Genomic DNA, 17,730 nt, shown 5'->3' on the forward strand with positions numbered 1-17,730 from the left:
AATTCGGTTCTCTCTGGAAAACAGGATCATATACGCTTTGTTCGCCTCTAATGAATATCTTACGTCATGTAATGAACGCTCCATTCAGAGATCCCTGCGATGAAAAAGCATCCGGCGGCGTATGCTCGACTCAAGTTCTGGTTGATGTCTGAACGCCATTCTGTCGCGATCACTGGAACTGCGAGGCAGACATATCATGATTGTATCGCTGGTGGTTTTGCTCATCTCAGGAGAATCTTTTTTCGTGTCTGGCCAGTGCCCCAAGCGAGATATCAAGTGCACTTATCCTGTTCTCAAGGAGTTCGATTCCTCGGGCAAGCAACTGTTGGGTCATGCATCCTGCATCAGGAAGGAATGTTCAAATGTTGTCGAGCACGATAATGGGGAGTCCAAACAGACCGTGTTGACGATTCACAATGAATACCGACGCATCATAGCACTTGGAGAGGACGCGCACTTCAAGAGGCGAGCACGATCGAGTCAAGGAGCCGGGAACATGCTGCAACTCGTTTGGGACGACAACCTAGCCGAAAACGCCATCAAATGGGCTTTTCAACTCTGCATGGATCGAGGTCAGTGACTGCTCGAGCAAGAACAGCCGAGTTCAATTCCTAATGTTCGTGGAGATATTTCTCCGATTTCTGCCACAGCTCCGCCGCCAAGCCTATTTCATGTATGGAATGCGCAATTTTTTCTCAATTGAGTGCTCTCGCTATCGAGCTGTTCGATCTTTCCATGACCAGGAAGACCCACAGGTCGCTTGTGGCGTCACGACATGCTGAAGTGCCGGAGCACCGATCAGTTCGAGAACGTCGGTCAATCGCTATTCTGGGTGCACGACGCTCAAGGTTCAATGAATTGGAAGCATGCTATCGGGTCGTGGTTCAACCAGCGCTTCAACTTGGTCGAGGACCAGCTCCATCAACCGCCGGGGCTGCATACGAACGTTACTGAATTCCTGCAACTCATCTGGGCAGACACGTTTAAGGTACAGTAATGATTGTACCCTCCGAGGATATTCTACCGGACAAGCTAGAAGGAGAATCGATGTGGCGATGTCGGGAAACAGGTATATTTTTCTCGACAGGTCGGATGCGGTTACCTAAAGGCAACTTTTGACAACCCGGTGGATCCCGTGAGTCGTTATGTGCAATCGATATACGTTTGCAACTACGGCCCGCAGGGGAATCGGCCGTGGCAGTACGTGTATAGAGTCGGACGAGCTGCTTCTAACTGTCCGATCGGTTCTGCTCCCAGTAAAGACTACAAGGGACTGTGTAAGGTTTTCGATGAGGATCTGGTCCGGGAAAGTAATGGCAACTACTGATGAGAGGGAGTGAAGAATTGAAGAAGAGGGCTTCTGGGCATTCATAAAGTTGATTGGTCTCCGATTCCACATTTCCGACATTTCGATTGCATTCAATGAATCGGAAACCGACTGACTGGTATACATCAATGCTGTACTCATTCCACGGAGCGCGGAGAAAATCGCGTAATTCTTAGTCGAAACATGATCTATTTCTCTTCTCGGCAGTCCCATCGTCCCATGAGACTTCCTTCATTCGTGACCGTTGGCGCCCACCTGGAGAGCGCTCATGATTCAAGGCGCTCGTATGCACTTCGGAATTCGACCTTAGGACGGAGTTCTGGGCGATGATTTCTTTAAATTTGATACTAGCGCGCGGAGTTCGTAAATCCTAAGCGCGAAAATCGAGAAGTGCATTTATTGGTCAGCGTGAATAGTCGTGAGATCCTTCAGCCATGAGCGCGAGCGATCCGTAAGCGCATCGAATCAATAATTGTACTGCCATGAGTCTTATCACCATAAGGGATTAGCTTGTGGCTCCACAGTGAGGTAGAGGACCCCCGGAAACTTCAGTCGTTCCCTCAGGGGAAAACCTGTGCGCGCTTCTTCGCATGACCGTTTTCCTTCTTGACATTTCGCATTGTTCCTGGTCGAGATGCACCTCCCAACCTCCATCGGAGATGTGCGCGAGGGTACCGTCATATCACAAGAAACCCGCTCGTTGGGGTCTTGAATGGGAATGAGGTCTCAATCCTTATTCGACATTTATTCTGAGCTGAGCGACCATGATGCAGATGGCGGAGAGAGCTTTTGGGAGTATCAGGGAAATCTGCCAGCGCGTAGAGGATACGCGAAAGAATCGTGATTCTTCATCGGCAGCCGGCTCTTCCCGCGGGCCTCCATCGCTTCTATAATTATCGGAGCGAGAGGTGGAAAACCAGATTCCGGTAATCCCTCATGGGATCTCACATGGTATTCGCTTCCCTTCCTGACGCTGCGCCGCCATGGACACGGCAGGATTCCCCTTCCGGATGAAGTGCAGGATCGACTGGTCAAGTCCATTTATGTGAATCTGGAGCAATCCATTCATTATTCGAGCCTCGCGTTCGTATAAGAAACAACACAGAACATCAGCCCGTAAGGCTAGGCGGCTCAGAGACTATGAAAGAGTCGCTCTCCCCCCTCAACTCAGCTTTCAATGGATAGCGTCACATCAGTTGACATGGAGGGCACTCGTCGGATCTAACTTTCCCTCAGATTTGAGAAGTGTTCTGAAATATCTCAAATGGAATCTTCGCTCAAGTCCTCTACTACAGTGCTTCCGGATTTGTTTCCGGCGCGAGACCCCCGCCGGAGTCCTTGACTCTGTCAGAGACCCCTCGCGATATCATTCGAAAAGTACTAGTCGGTGGCTTTGCCAGACAAAAATATTTGCCGCTTCTTCATGGAATTCGCCTCCTCGACATATGAAGGAGTTCCGACCCTCGATGGCTTTCCGAAATGCTCGCACGCTATGTTGACTTTTTTCCCATAGTATCACAGCATTGCACCTATTTCCCCCGACCTTTCCGGACCCCGAGATCGGGGGGGGGGGGGTCTTGAGACCCCCTCTCGGAAACCCCTGATCCACTTCCTTGGAATTTCGTCTAGTCTCTATCGAGCCGATGGGACACTCGGAAGCGCAAAAGTAGAAGAACAGCTTAGATTTACAGTACTTCACGTTTTATTTCTAGAATATAAAATATATCTTCCGTGGCGTACACGATCACGGATCACATGAGAACACTCTGAAGGATCAGCTAAACAGCTGTCGGCGTCGGACACAATCTCAAAAACAAATCAGCCACATTTCCATGAATAGATCCTATGCTTTATTCGAGCTGCGGTTTCTTCGAGTCCTGGAGTCTTGAAGAGCGCCTACATGACGTGTCAAAAAGAGAAACTGTAATTGTACAAATTCATACAAGATTTATGTACATAGTTATTTCACCAATCGGTTGCTTGTGATGATGCTGACGGAATTCTGTGACTAATGCCCGGTGCGGAACAGACTCTCCCTGTCTGAACAGGCGGTAGTATGAACAAGGGAATACACTCGCTGCTGCTAAGCTCAAATCTCCAACCCCATCATATCGTACCGTAAACCCCACCATCTTCATGGTTCCCTCTCAGACGCCAATGAGCATCGGGAAAGCCGGTCGGGAGTTTCGAGGGACAATGTTTGATAGAGAAAACATCTTCTCATCTTCTCGAAGAATCAGCTAGTCCAACCCTGAGCTCGACGATTGAGCGCTACGAGAGAAGAGAAAATTCACCACCCCTACATGATCGTGTGTATTTCATCTCACACCGCTCGATGAGCCTCTTCTCCCTGCGAATTTGAGAATTCTGTCGACAACATTCAATCTATATATCCATATGTTCAGCGGACAATTTGTCGAGAGTCGCTTTCGTGCTGCGACCCTTACGAGCTCCTTTCGCCGAGCAATACTCGCGTACAATTTCAGGAAGCTCCCATGTTTAGCGCAGGAACTAAGCACAACACGACTACGGAGATTTTGAAGTCACGATTCAGGTGTTAGAGGAGTCGCTGAGTGAGATGCATAGAGACTTGTCGTTCGAGGTTGAAGAGATCACGGCAATGACCAGAGCGGCGACGGATTGGCGATTCGGTCTTCCGATGGCATACCGCATTTTGTCATCATCCACATCGTGATGATGTTGATGATGGGGGACCAAGAGCCCGAAGCGCCTCTTCATCGCACGCCATCGTTTCTTTACTGCCTATCTAGTTGTATGGATTTTCCACAGCGAAACACTTAGCGGGCTCCTTCCGTTCGCCGCTTGGCAAGTTCGATGGCATACGTTGTGTCAAGAACGTGTGGACCCACAGTAAACTTGGGGTGTTGTCTGCAGAAATCGGCAGCGTCTGTCGAGTTTCGGAAAAACACAAATGCGGCATGCTTCTCTCGAATGACCCGGATCCGCTGGAATTCGGACACGGACAGAGATTTTAGCTTCAGTCCAGGCCTCCCCGGTCAGTGCTCGATCGGAATCCCGCGAGCCATTCGATTCACGATCGGTCAATCTTCTTCTACTCACCTCAATAACATAATCCTCGAAAGCGATTTTCAGAGTGCGCTCGTCCAAATGATCATCTATTCTGTGCAGAATCACCTGCCGACTTTGTTTCTGCTCCTTCGTTTCCTGGTCCTGTGACTGTAAGCCTGGTTGTTGCTGGTCTTTGCCAAGTTTTTCACGAGCGGCTTGACGTCGGCGTTCCTCCTTCATCTTCAGGACTTTCTCACGTTCCTTCTTCTGCTGCATCACTTGGAGTTCGTACTCGTCTGCGTGATTATCAAATCAATTACGAATAGGGTAGAAAATAACCCAATCGGGATTTCTCGTCAGTTCTGCGGATGGTTCCCGGAGACGGAACCTAGAACGGATCATGGGGCGGAAGGACGAACCTGGCTCTTTTTTTGGTTTTGTGCTGGAGTCCTCCCGCGATGGTCGTCGCTCCCTGTGGTGATCTCTAAGATAATCTCGATCCCTCGACTCCCTCTCGTATTCCCTTTCGTACTCCCTCGAATGATCCCTGTGATCTCTCCGAGATTTGTAGTCACGTTCCCTCGATCGGGACCGCTCGCGGTTCCGAGGAGGACTCCTATGTCGCGGAGGACTTCGCCAAGAAGTCGGGGGAGATCCGTAACCGCCTTGATGGCTCTGAAATGGGACGATCGTTCATTGCTCGCCACGCTCCCGTCAGCGGGCCGATTTCCCGAGTTTTCGAGCGAGTTAGATGTCAAATAAAACTTTCTCCAACTCACCCCTATCACGGGCGGGGGCACGCTGGGATCGAACATAGGGGGGAAGCCTCCCATGTTTGGCGGAGGTGGTCGGAAATTTTTGTTGATATATATTTTTTGTCCCTTATGCTGCGCCATTACCATCGGCGGGGGCTGATGTCTGACCATCGGGGGCGGCGGCACCGACATCATGGGAGGAGGAGGTTGAATATTGGGAGGGGGTGGGAAAGACGGGGGCATGCTATGGGCAGGGGGAGGGGGCATTGGATAGCCTGGGGGGAGGACGTTCAAAGTTGGAGGGGGGAGCAGGGGTGGACAAGGATTTTGGGGGGGATACGGCATTCTGTGCGGAGGAGGCATACCGTTCGGGGGGGGAAGGAAATTCGGCGGCGGTATGTTAGGGAAGTTCGGGGGTACCGGAGGCGGCGGAACTGGTCCAGGATGTTGGGGATAGCCATGCGGGGCATGTTGCAGCAAAGGTCTTGTGTGTCTGGGTCGAGGCGGTCCGTCTCTCATGATCCGAGGCCCATACGGTCGGGGCCGATCGTGTCGAAAACGTCCAAGAGGTCCTCCAGGACCACCCATCCCTCGGCCTCTTCCGCTCCTCAAGCCCATCGATGAATGATGCATGCCAATCGTAGGGATTTCGACGTTCTCCAGTGACTCGGGGATCCCATTGCGATTCTTGCCACCCCGCGTGGAAATCACGCGTTCCTGTTGGAAACGACTCCTTCCGGATTTCTGTTCCTCCTCCTCATCATCGTCGTCTCTGTCCCGCTCCCGAATCCTATCTTGGTTCACAACGACCTGGAGCGAGATATCCATTGTCATCCTTTGAGCGCTGAGTTTACTGAACTTCACAGCGAGTATCTCGAGAAGCAGCGAATACCCCATGCGAGGTCGCAAAGGGCACACACTTCGAGCATGAGACTCACCTGTACGCCGCCGCCGTCATCATCTGATTCGGAACAGGCCTCTTCGGTTAAAGTACTCGCTTCGGGCTCAGCTACCTGTTCTGGCTCAACTTCGGGTGTTTTCGTTTTTCTCGCTCCTGGACTTCCGGAGCTTTGGCGGCCGGCTCGGACACGTCTCCTTGAGGAGGCACGGACGGCTCATCGGATCCCAGGAGATCGTCTTCACCTCCGAGCAATAACGTGTCATCGTCGAAGTCTTCCTGTATCATCACAAATTCGCTCGTGAGCCTCAATTCAGACCGGGAATGAACCCACGGCCGGGTCTCACAGATCGAGCCCATGGGAGACACAATGAATTCGGCAGGAAGACTTCTGTCCCAACTCACCTTGAGTAACAGTCCGTCGTCTTCTGCCAGAAGCTCCTCTTCGTGGATTGAGCTGAATGAGAAACGGGTAAGATAATCATTCCGGGGACTCGCATCGACAGCTCGGGTTAGAAACTTCAGGAGATTAAGGATGCCAGAAGGAGACGCTATGTTTCCTTCCGGAAGAAATCTTGAGGGTCAAGCACTCCGTGAAATCTGCCGCCCGTCACTAACGAACCTCCGAGACACGACAAGTTAGGGGGGAGATAAGCAAGGTTCGAAGGTCAGAGGATCGAGTCACTTTCAGAGCAATGAAACACGCTACGGCTGAAGCTTATTGCACGTGGGAAAACTTCGCGGTGAGATTCCGAATATGCATCGGATCATCCCCAATCCGTCGCGCTCCTTCTCGAAGGCCGATTGACACCTTTGATTCCAACTTACCTCATTTCGATAGTTGTTGCCACCGGCGAGGGGTGAGACTCTCGTCACTACAAAGCTGTAGGCTCGAGGCTCAAATCTGGAAAACAGGAAGTCTCAACACCGGAGCTGCCACCAGATTCAGGAATCCACCGAACTCGCGATAACGGGTAGAGCTCCAGAATCGCACAAGATACTCAACCGATTAGATCGATCATTAGATCAGCTGTTAAACGGCAGACTTTGCATCCTATTTGCGTGTCTCTTCCTCCACGGATTTATTTCTGAAAGTCGCGGCGAAACAAACCGTCTCGGAATCGAATCGGCAGCAAGCGAAGAGTCAACAACGCATGGTGTTTCTCAGGGAGCTCTTTAGCAGAAGAGGTCCGCGCGCGAAAATTCGAAATTTCGCGCCGAAGACAAACGTGCCGCCGTCGCGGCTAGAGAGGTCGCGGGGGAATCGCCCACCACCAGATATCCGGCTTTCATTCGCGACTCACGAATGGAATTCATCGCTGCGGTCATTATTCCGCTCTCTGCTCCACTATTCCCTTCCGGTTCCGGTTCAGATGAGTTCGAGACGGGGAGCCCAAATCCTGAGCGTCTCGAGCTTCCCGGATACAAGGAGATTTCCCGATTGGTTCGTTCCCGTATCTCGAGATTGCGCGCTCGGTCTCGGAAAAAGTTCTCGAGCTGAGAGAAAACATGAATTTATTCGGTTACTACGCTAGAGATTCACGAGGATCCGAATGGAGGAGCGCTGTCTGTCAGTTTTCTGATCTACTGGCTTGATGGCCCATTGTACGATTCACATGTCGCGTCGAGGCCGTCACAACATTTCAGTTCTGAATGTGCAGATCTTGAAGAAGCATGCCACTGTAAAGAGGAGAGCGACACCTATCAACGACGATGATCGAGCGTAGACTCATTGAAGGCGCAGGATTCCTGATTGGACGACGCGCGACGCGTGGGATTGAACCGCAGCGACTTACTTTTGCCGATACCTTCCCTATTGCTGCCATCGGCGCTCTTGATTCCCATTCCGGGCTTCTGATCCGTAATCCCGGTCCTCCGGACCGCACGAATACCTTCGTCAACGAAAAACTTGGCCGATGGACCGATTCCGCGATAGACGAATACGGGTGCCTGGAAATATTCTGCCTCGCTTAGCCTACTCGCTCGGTTGAAAAGGATATCTCCACTGACGACCCAGAGTTTAGGATGCGGAAACACAAACAAGCAGGTCTCCCTCAAGAGCTGCTCCACCGACCGATCGTCTGGACAAGAACAACTCACCCGCTTCACTTCTCTCAGAAAGTCGCTTAGTGGACCGGATCGTTCCTGGGAGTCGTCGAACTCGCGCAATACTCCGAATTCGTCCAGAGGGGCCGCCGACCCCATGGCCAAGAGGACCGCGAACGCGAGGCAAACGACTCGATGCGACCACATATCGATACTTTGTGATGCCGGCTCCCATTCTCGGGCTCTTTTCATACTACCTCCTGAAATGACCCTCCGCTCCTGAATAGTGGCGTTTCTCCTGTAATCCTCCACACCGGTAATGCGCAGCCCGGAATAGGTCGACGGAGACGAAACAAATCAACTCACCGACTGCGGATCTCGCGTATGATGCTGAGCTAAGTTGATTAGATCAGTAATCTTCCATGAGAGTTGTGTTTTTAGGAGAAAAGCCTGCTGATGCCCGGGGATGAGCTAATTTGACTTCGGTTGACCCTTCCCCTTCGTATGAGGATAGTCCTAAGCCGCGGTCGCTGGTTCGAGGTATGGCTTTCGGAACGTGGGTCCTGTCATTGGTCTGTATCCTATTAAGCCAGTGATGCTAGGAAAACGCGTCTGGTGGCTTTCTCGTGGTGCTACAAGTGGTTCTTAGAGCTCTGCTCATCGCCGGAGTTGTCCGGTTCGATCCCGAGCGCTTTCTGTTCGGAACTTCACGTTCCTGAAAGCTTGACTGCAGTCGAGGCTTAGACGCGCCGCCATGGGTGAATCCTTTGTGATTTGCGCAGGGTGCAAGCTCTACATCGATCGATATCTGCTAGGCTAAGCGAAAGTTCTGAAGTTCCTTCTCCCGAAGTTCTGAAGATGCTCCTCCCGGAATTCCGAGGTTCCTCGCCCCAAAGCGACCGGAATCGGCGGATTCTCCGCGACACGCGCAGGGAGGAAGCTTGATACCGATACTCGATTTTACACGCGGAGTTCTAAAGGTCATGTACCCGAAGAAAGCCAAGAGCTCGGGTCCGCGGCGGAATCGCAAACCAGCCCGAAAACCACCGAGATACAGAATCGTTCCCTCGGCTATCCCGTTTTGGACGGGCGGCCATCTGACAATCGGTGCATTCGGGACTGCGGATGAGGGCAAATGGTTTTGGGTCTCAACACGAAGACTCCCGGGACCGGATCCCTTGAACCTGAAAAGCATGGATTCAATAAAAGCCTGATCTCTCACGAGCCCAGGGTTGGATTCGCCTCAGGAGCGCCTCATCAGGGAAGAGGAAACCGAAATGACGGCAGGTAAATATTCATCTCCTTCTGGAAGCGTGGGACCCCTAGTGGAGACGGGAATACACCTTCTGCGGACGGAAAACACTTAAATTCGTCGAAACTGGTTTGCCGCGAGTCGTTGACGGAAGGGCGGCTTGACGATCCCCGGAGCGGGACACAATCCGTTATTCGCACACATGTCAGCGGGCGCTGATCTCTCAGGGCGATATTCTGGCGCCAATAGCTCATCTCTGACACTCTCACCGAAGGTGTCGGTTGAATGGAGGCCTTTCGCGGTGAAGAGCTTAACGGTGAAGCGGGGAAATATCATGAACAGGTTCAGGTCATGAGTTTTAACCAGCGTCGCCGATCCAGCTCGAAAACGCAAATGAGGATGTCATATTTCCTCCCCGTGAGGCATGATGGCTTCAATCTGCGAGAACCGGACGCTCATCCGATCCGCGACGAGCGTCGGAACTCGGAACACAGGCATGGCTCACTTTCATTTCTGCTCTTTTGGTCTCTATAATTAACATTCACGTGTTCGATCCAATGCGTCTGATTGAGAATTCAAGCAGAGGAGATTAACGGTTCCGATAGTACCGGACGGACTCGCTGGAGGTCAGGGAACTCGAAAACTGATCCGCAATACCGTTTCGGCTACGTCCAGTGACGGGCTTTCGAAACCGGTTCTGGCCATTGACCCGGCTCAAATGGGTCACTCTGCCGCAATGGTCAGAAGAAAGCAGAAATTTGGACTGAGAAAAAGAAAGTTCAGGAACGAAGCAATACACATACACTCGGTTCTCTCAAAATCACTTTTTTTTGGAACAGCTAACTGGATAAGACCCGACGCTGAAAGGGATCACTGAGTCTATAATCAGGAAAAGTGTTACAGAGGGCAGATAGCTTGAATTAGTTTGCGGGACAAAATTACGGCCCGTCGTCGAGAGAAATAAAAAAGGTCAAATCTCCACCCTTCTCGCATCCTGCACCGATGCCTGAATTCGGAGACAGACCACAGCTTCGGAGGAAGCGGCAGCACTCTGGAGGAGAAGAATCTTGGAATCCTGGAGGAGAAGAATTCAGGGAATCTCCCGCTTGCGACCATGTCCTCGGGAAAATTATAGCAATCGAGAAGCTTCGAGCGTCTTGCTCGAATGGTTGATCTATGGCTTTCTTTCGCGCGAGCCGCGCCCGATTATGAAACGAGTCAATGGAAAAAATCAAATGACTCCCACCGATGCGCCAGGATCCTCTCAAGCGCGGCTGCTATGGGATACGTCGCACACATCGTTTAGTATCGTCTCAACCCTCGACTTCCTCTCCGTCGCCCTCCTTCCCTATTCATAGAGGGAATTCCGATCGGTACGAATCTCCGAATTTCTCAGAAATGTTCAGGGCAGATGTCCCGCCTCGTTTCCCAAAGCTTCGTCGACAGTGGCGTCGGCGTCAGTCTTATCTCCTGTGGTTCCGGTACCTCCACGATCTTTCCTGAGCTACCACATGATAAGTGGGTCATCCCCGAAGATTTCTGGTCGTAGAATAGACGTCTCGTCTACGCTTCATCGGTTTCAGAACGCATCCATTCATCATCGAGTTGAGTACTTCCGAGCTCTCTGGCCGTGCTTCCGTCCTCGGAAGCAATGTGAACCTTGGCTGTGTGCTCCAGCCCGAAAAAAACTTCTGGCCGTGCAAACGTATGCTTCTAGGCAATGGGGCTCCAGGCAACCCCGAGAGAATTGGCGGACGAGATTTCGCATCCGAGCTGACTTCGAAAACGCTCCGCTCGAGTTCGAATCTTGATCATTCTTCCCCAGTCCGGAACATCGAGCGTATTTCGGCAGCTGCACGCTCGACGCACGATCGCCGGTGACGATCGGAAGTTTGTGAAATGCGAATTTCCCCGGCGAAATTTCTCTCCCGAAGTTTTCCGCAGGTCAACGACTGGGGACGCTCAATAATTATAATCAACATGGTGAAAAGGAATGCCTTGCGGCTGTCTGCGGCTTTTGCCGCATCTGCCGGGTGTCGACCAAGACGAGAGAGAGGCCTGCGACTGTAACCCACATTCGGAGACCTGTTCTTTCTCAGAAGTTCCGACGGATCCGGACACCAGAAGCGGCTCGTACTTCATTTTTCCCGTTTCATCATACGAGGTAAGCAGCACAAGATATGGCTTTAAGGTCCGAATGAGCGAGACGGACTTCCCATTTCCAAGTCTCGTGAGTTCGTCGGATTTTCGTGCCGCGGGAGCTCAGATTTTTCGCTTGAGAGCGAACGATGCACATGCAAATGTAAGGGAAGTTCTGACGGTAGCTTGATGGTCCACAGTATGAAGAATCTTGCGGTCCTCGCGGCCGTATTTGTGGCTGCCGCCATCCCAGCGGTGCAAGCGCAATCATCACGACCCCAGCTGGGTTACTTCACATTCCTCCGGTAAGTAATTTCCGGAGCAGTTTTTGTGACCGAAAATCAAAAGCCAGCTTTGCTCCTGCCGGGGAAGTCACACTCGAGTCGGTGGTGTCCGAGGCAATACGGGGCTGATTATCGGGGAACTATTCGAGTATTCTACCTCCTTGGACCGCTTGTATGTACAAGTTGGGAAAGAACTGTCTCAAACGCGGAATTACGGAACTAAAACTTCCCTACATCCAGGTACCGGAACCAGGAGTGCGAAGGCCGATACGGTCAGAATGGAACTTGTGTGACCGAGAGCGATTGTCAGTCCCGTCAGGGACTTGACGTCGGTCGATGCGCCGAGGGCTACGGAGTGTGTTGCCGAGTCTCTTTCACGTGCAAGATGGTGAACAGGAAGAACGAGACCGAGTTCGTGAACCCCGGCTATCCTAATGGAGAAACTGGAACTTCAACCTGCGACGTCACCCTCGAGAAAACTTCGGACATCTGTCAGATCCGTCTGGACTTCATAGAGTTCTCATTAGCTCAACCCGACGAGAAAGGTCTCTGCTCTCGTGACTCGTTCATGGTCAGGAACACCGTTGGGGAGAAATTCCCCATTCTCTGTGGTGAAAACAGTGGTCAGCACATCTACATCGATATGGGACGTCAGTCTGGGAACCCAGTGGTACTGTCAGTCGTGTCGACAGGAGCTCATTCGCACGAGCGTAAGTGGAGGATTAAAGTGTCCTACATCCCTTGCGGATCGCTTGATATCGTTCCACCCGGATGTCTGCAGAACTTCCGAGCGCCGAGCGCCATCGTCCGTTCGTTCAATTACGGATCTCCACTGACCGGCAATGTGCGCTACCTCTCCAACCTCCGATATTCGGTCTGTCTTCGTGTTGAAGAAAACTTCTGCTCTATTAAATGGGAGACCGAAACCGAGGACTCATACAGCTTCGGACGGTAAGTGGAGATGGGCTGTCTTACTTCTCTCGCGTACGGGGTCACACTGCGGGAGAGCAGGATATCGGGTAGGCAATGCCATCCAGGGATTCTGAATTGACGTCTATTTCTAAACTTCAGTCCATACGAGAGCGGTACCTCGGGAGCAAATTGCGAAGATGACTTCATCACCATCGATCAAGGTTCCACCTATGGAATGGGTCCCGGAGAGGACAGATTCTGTGGCAGTCGTCTCCATGAGAGAAACGTTCTCATCTGTAAGTATATGACCTCGTCCCAGAATTGCTCATTTTCCAGTATCGGGGACGGGACTCATACTGAGAGACGATTTTTCCTCAAATTTCAGCTCACAGTAAACCGTTCCTGCTACGAGTCACATCCAATAGCGATGCGGCTGGAAACTCGATTGAGTCTCAAACTGGCTTCTCCCTGAGATACACTCAGCTCCCTTGTGTGGATTAAGGGGGATGAGATATTCTAGGACATCTCAAGTAGATGGTGAGCATGCAACGATGACGTCCATTCTCGGCACGCACTGCCCCATCCCCTCGAGACTCACTCTCGATCTTCCCCTCTTCCAGAGGACGCACATTTTCGAGATGGAGCAAGAAGCAAGGCCCTTCCTTCTTCCGGAGAGTGAGCAAGGGACTGATGGCTGAAACTTCAGATGTGAACATCAGGCTCCTGATCGAAACTTAATCTCACGGCGTAAATTATTTAAGGAATGCGAACAGATATCTATTCCGATTAATTCCTGGAGAATAAAAAATGGAATCTCATATGGATCGGCTCTTGCTTCGCGAATAGAGGACAAGCAAGGATCGCGTCAGAATATTCAGGAGACACTGATTATATTATGCAAGATTTCTCTCGAGAGAGAGAATGGTGCTCAAAGAACTAGCGAGAGCGAATCCGCACCTCGAGGTGACGAGCCCGAAGTCGTCCTACGCTACCACAATACACAATCGTCGTAGTGATATCACTGGGTTTCGATTCGCTTGGCTTCGGGTGTGTGACAATCACGGCGAGAAGAGTGAGTTGACACTGAGCATCAAATGCACGGGAGCAGTTCGTACCCATATCTTGGGCAGTTTCCGCTCTCTCTTCTTTGAGAAGAAGCGATCAAAATCTCGATCGGAGCCTCGGAATCGACGTTTGACACGTCATTCAGCACACCTATTCCCCAAGCTCGATAATGAACTTCTCACTTCTCGGCCTATCCCAAGCCGAGCCGTTGCCGAAAATACGGAACTTTACGGAAAGCTCCATGACAGATTCACTTTACTCGCCCTTGGAATCTCCGCCGCCTGAGCCAATCAGAGCGAGGACGAGACATCGGCTGACAGGAGATATTCCGGGCTCAAGATGAACGGGCTGAATCTGAGAAGAGCGTGCGAGCTGAGACAGACTCGGGAGCTCATTCCAGCGAGCTACAGAGTGAAGAATTCTGTATCATCTCTTGAGGGACGTCGATCAATCACGCTGCAAGCCTTTCCAGGCAACCTCATCGTCTGCAAAATCGCGATCCCGACCATAGAGACGCGGAGGATCCCAGAGTCCTGAATACAGTTGGGAAATCTATCTCTCGGTCACGCGGACGATCCCATGATATCCGCGAGAACATACTGGCGTCGGCCGCAAGCTTCCATTAGGGGAAACCATATCGGACGCAGAGACGAAAATTCGCTCCCCGTCGATACTTGAAATTCTCGCTCGTAGAAGAAATCCACCGGCATTCGAAAGATACGAGCGAGAGAAAGACCTGCGGTTCTAACCTACATTAGACGCCTCATCCTCTCTCAAAAGCACCACTGGATCGGACGGTCGCGTATACTTCAGTCCACCCAGCCATCGTACGAGGTAAGAGCACCCGTCTACGAAAATTTTCCACACCGCGCTGAAATACCGAAAAGCGCAGATCCAAGCCCGCAGCAATATCCTGCACAGGAGCTGATTATTGTGGATAGCGTATACTGAGGTGATACAGTGCGATAATCGAAGACTCTTCGTTAGGCACTATGAAGGCGCTCCAGGTAGCGATCGCCACTGTGGCTCTAGTAGCAATAACCATTCCTGCCGTGCAAGGACAATCCTCTCGACCCCAATTGGGATACTTCACGTTTTTGAGGTAAGTGATTGACAAAGCTCCGGATATTAACTTGTAACTTCCCGGGTTTTGAAGATTTTTTTTCTAACCGCGACATTTGATGATTCATTGGCTCCCATCTCGAAAGTTTTCCTCTAGAAAAAGATCCCACTCATGCTCATTAGCTCGAGCGGGAGCGAATCTTCCTCAATCGAGATTGTTCCGCGAAAGAATTCAGACGCTGATCCGCAGAAAAAAAATCGACCCCATGTCTAAACGACGTACCGATGGGGGCTTCGGTAACCGGTTTCGGTCGTTGGCTCCAATCAAGTGGGTCATACTGGTGTCTGAAGAGAATGGAATTCTTCAAAAGCGCCGCCCGGAGAAAACTCGTGGGACCCTACGATCGGGAAGCTACAGGCAGGAGTCGGAACTTCACGGCTCGATTCCGATTTCAGGTATCGAAACCAGGAATGCGAGGGCCGCTACGGACAGAACGGAACTTGTGTCACCGAGAGCGATTGTCAGTCCCGTCAGGGTATCGACATCGGACGATGCGCTGAGGGTTATGGTGTGTGCTGCCGCGTCTCGTTCACTTGCAAAATGGTGAACAGGAAGAACGAGACCGAGTTCGTGAACCCCGGCTATCCTAACGGAGAAACTGGCACTTCGACCTGTGACGTCACTCTCGAGAAGACTCCGGACATTTGCCAAATCCGTTTGGACTTCCTGGAATTCTCGCTGGCTCAGCCCGACGAGAAGGGACTTTGTTCCCGAGACGCCTTCATGGTCCGGAACACCGTCGGGGAGAAGTTCCCCATCCTCTGCGGTGAAAACAGCGGCCAGCACATTTACATAGATACGGGACGCCAATCTGGGAACCCAATCGTACTGTCGGTCGTGTCGACCGGAGCGCACTCGTTCGAGCGCAAGTGGAGGATCAAAGTTTCTTACATTCCTTGCGGATCGCTCGATATTGTTCCGCCGGGTTGCCTGCAGAACTTCCGTTCGGCTTCTGCCATCGTTCGGTCATTCAACTACGGAGCTCCTCTCAGCACCAATGTTCGTTACCTTTCTAATCTCCGCTACGCGGTCTGTCTCCGCGTCGAAGAGAACTTCTGCTCGATAAAATGGGAAACCGAAAATGAGGACTCGTTCAGCTTCGGACGGTGAGCGCGTGGTCGAACGCTACCCTATTTTCTCGATGAGATAAAGAATTGGAGATACAGTGAATAGAGCGGATAACTGAATATCTGCTTGTCCGTATGAGCGTAGAGATCCGCTGATCCCTTCCAACGGGTCCGTCAAAGTACGGCTCTTTGATTTTCTGTTATTTTTTTCGCAGTCCCTACGACAGCGCCACTTCAGGAGCGAATTGCGAGGACGATTTCGTCAATATCGATCAGGGATCGACCTACGGAATGGGTCCAGGAGAAGATCGATTCTGCGGTGCAAGGCTGCACGAAAGAAACGTTCTTATCTGTGAGTTGAAATCGCGAATCGCTCCATCGATCTAGGAGATCTCAATCTGAGACGAGGTCGCTAACGGTGAACTTCTCCCACAGCGCACAGCAAGCCTTTCCTGCTCCGAGTGACGTCGAATTCCGATGCGGCCGGCAACTCTATGGAGTCCCAGACTGGGTTCTCTTTGCGGTACACGCAATTGCCTTGTGTCGATTGACAAGGGGAGCTCGGTGTTGAACACACTGAAATCGACGGTAAGCTACCCACGCGAAACCCCCATCCCTTCTTGAAGCCCATCGAGCGATGAAATACGAAATTGTATTTCGCTAATTTGCGTCTCTGTTCCAGAGGATGTAAACTTCTAGGTGCCGCTAGTGATCGGCCGACGATGATGGCGCCGATACAGGGACGGGTGCTACAGCCCCGAGAGTACGGTGCATGTTCAGCGTTGAGAGGAGATATGGAGTTCTCAAGGAATTTCAGTCAGATCCGAAAATTCACCAGTCCATAGGTGCGGATGGCTATTTATTGATTGATTAATTTATTTATTTATTCGATTCTTACTCCCGGAGCGATGCCGAGTCGAGTAGGAGAGTCTGAGTACTGATATAGAAGCGGATCGAGAATTTTCCGAATAAAACCGACGAAGCTCAGAATGAAGTTGTTTTCGATTCCATGAGGAAGAATGTTCGTCACGACGTCATCGGAATTATCACCCGCGAGGGATGCATAAAAATGTTATCAGCTTCAGTCCGAGCCGACTTGAGGACTCTCAAAGCAGGACGCTAATCGAAATATGCCACATTCTATGAATCCAGCCGCTGACGGCAGAGCATACCTTGCGAAATTCTCCACGGCGCGGCGGTTCTCGCAAATTGGCAGAGACTTGGTACCGGCTATTCCTCCTCGAGAATGAGCCATCAAATCTCCGCTCTGATTGAATACTTAGGTTTTATGATGGAGTCCCAGGTCGACCTCCATCCAGCCCTTGGTAATGCGGAAACATCCGTTCCATGAACGCCGGCGTAACTCTCAAGAATTGAATTCCAGCGATCGGAGTTTGTCGAACTCCTGTTTTGGCAACGAGACTCATTTCATGAGCTTTCTCTCCGAGTCATCCAGATGAGACCTCGTGAAGCTCATTTCTGTCCTTGTTCCTTTCGGGAGCACGAAACCGCGGAAATTCTGAGACGGAGCAGCCGAAGCGCCGTCTCTGATAGGTAGAGAGACGTCATGAAGTCTCGCCGGTCGGCGTCGCCGAATCAAGCTGCATGTCATGTAGGATCGCCCGGAGAGGATGGACAGATCCTAGCCGTGCCGTCCTTGGCCGGAACGGATCAGATCCCTTCTGAAGCGAAATGAATTCGATGATTGCTGTTTGTCCGAGTGAATCCACCTTGAGAACTGCATGATGCCGTATCGGTAGCTGAAAAATGAACAATGCCATAAGTACCTACGGAAAGCCGCAAAATTCGGAAAGACTGACCAAGTACATACC

General features: G+C 51.4%; 4 protein-coding genes and 1 non-coding gene across 5 annotated transcripts; 3 read left to right on the top strand and 2 right to left on the bottom strand.

Moving 5' to 3' along the window:
* The first annotated feature begins 196 nt into the window (after positions 1–196).
* On the top strand, positions 197–1,327 carry LOC100904718 (venom allergen 5). Its single transcript, XM_018640461.2, has 3 exons — positions 197–572; positions 744–988; positions 1,088–1,327. The coding sequence occupies exons 1-3, from the start codon at positions 197–199 to the stop codon at positions 1,325–1,327; spliced, it is 861 nt and encodes a 286-aa protein (XP_018495977.2).
* A 2,624-nt stretch (positions 1,328–3,951) lies between these two features.
* Positions 3,952–6,843, bottom strand: LOC100904864 (ribonuclease 3). Its single transcript, XR_003777122.1, has 6 exons — positions 6,839–6,843; positions 6,416–6,467; positions 6,126–6,289; positions 5,137–5,965; positions 4,409–5,032; positions 3,952–4,293 (listed from the first exon to the last, which is right to left on the bottom strand). It is a non-coding gene; the product is annotated as a ribonuclease 3 (transcript).
* Positions 6,844–7,521: 678 nt separating this feature from the next.
* Positions 7,522–8,278, bottom strand: LOC100902363 (uncharacterized). Its single transcript, XM_003745757.1, has 3 exons — positions 8,111–8,278; positions 7,807–7,960; positions 7,522–7,690 (listed from the first exon to the last, which is right to left on the bottom strand). Exons 1-3 carry the CDS (start codon positions 8,261–8,263, stop codon positions 7,644–7,646), a joined length of 354 nt encoding a protein of 117 aa, XP_003745805.1. The 5' UTR covers positions 8,264–8,278; the 3' UTR covers positions 7,522–7,643.
* Positions 8,279–11,423: 3,145 nt separating this feature from the next.
* On the top strand, positions 11,424–13,293 carry LOC100902506 (uncharacterized). The gene is made up of 6 exons (XM_003745758.1): positions 11,424–11,472; positions 11,648–11,752; positions 11,972–12,682; positions 12,803–12,939; positions 13,029–13,180; positions 13,264–13,293. The coding sequence occupies exons 2-5, from the start codon at positions 11,649–11,651 to the stop codon at positions 13,142–13,144; spliced, it is 1,068 nt and encodes a 355-aa protein (XP_003745806.1). The 5' UTR covers positions 11,424–11,472; position 11,648; the 3' UTR covers positions 13,145–13,180; positions 13,264–13,293.
* Positions 13,294–14,700: 1,407 nt separating this feature from the next.
* Positions 14,701–16,678, top strand: LOC100905007 (uncharacterized). The gene is made up of 5 exons (XM_029112193.1): positions 14,701–14,810; positions 15,227–15,937; positions 16,114–16,250; positions 16,334–16,486; positions 16,581–16,678. Exons 1-4 carry the CDS (start codon positions 14,701–14,703, stop codon positions 16,447–16,449), a joined length of 1,074 nt encoding a protein of 357 aa, XP_028968026.1. The 3' UTR covers positions 16,450–16,486; positions 16,581–16,678.
* Positions 16,679–17,730: the final 1,052 nt, after the last annotated feature.

This window comes from Galendromus occidentalis, unplaced genomic scaffold, assembly GCF_000255335.2.
Source record: "Galendromus occidentalis unplaced genomic scaffold, Mocc_1.1 scf7180000077485, whole genome shotgun sequence".
NCBI classification, from domain to species: Eukaryota; Metazoa; Arthropoda; class Arachnida; order Mesostigmata; family Phytoseiidae; genus Galendromus; species Galendromus occidentalis.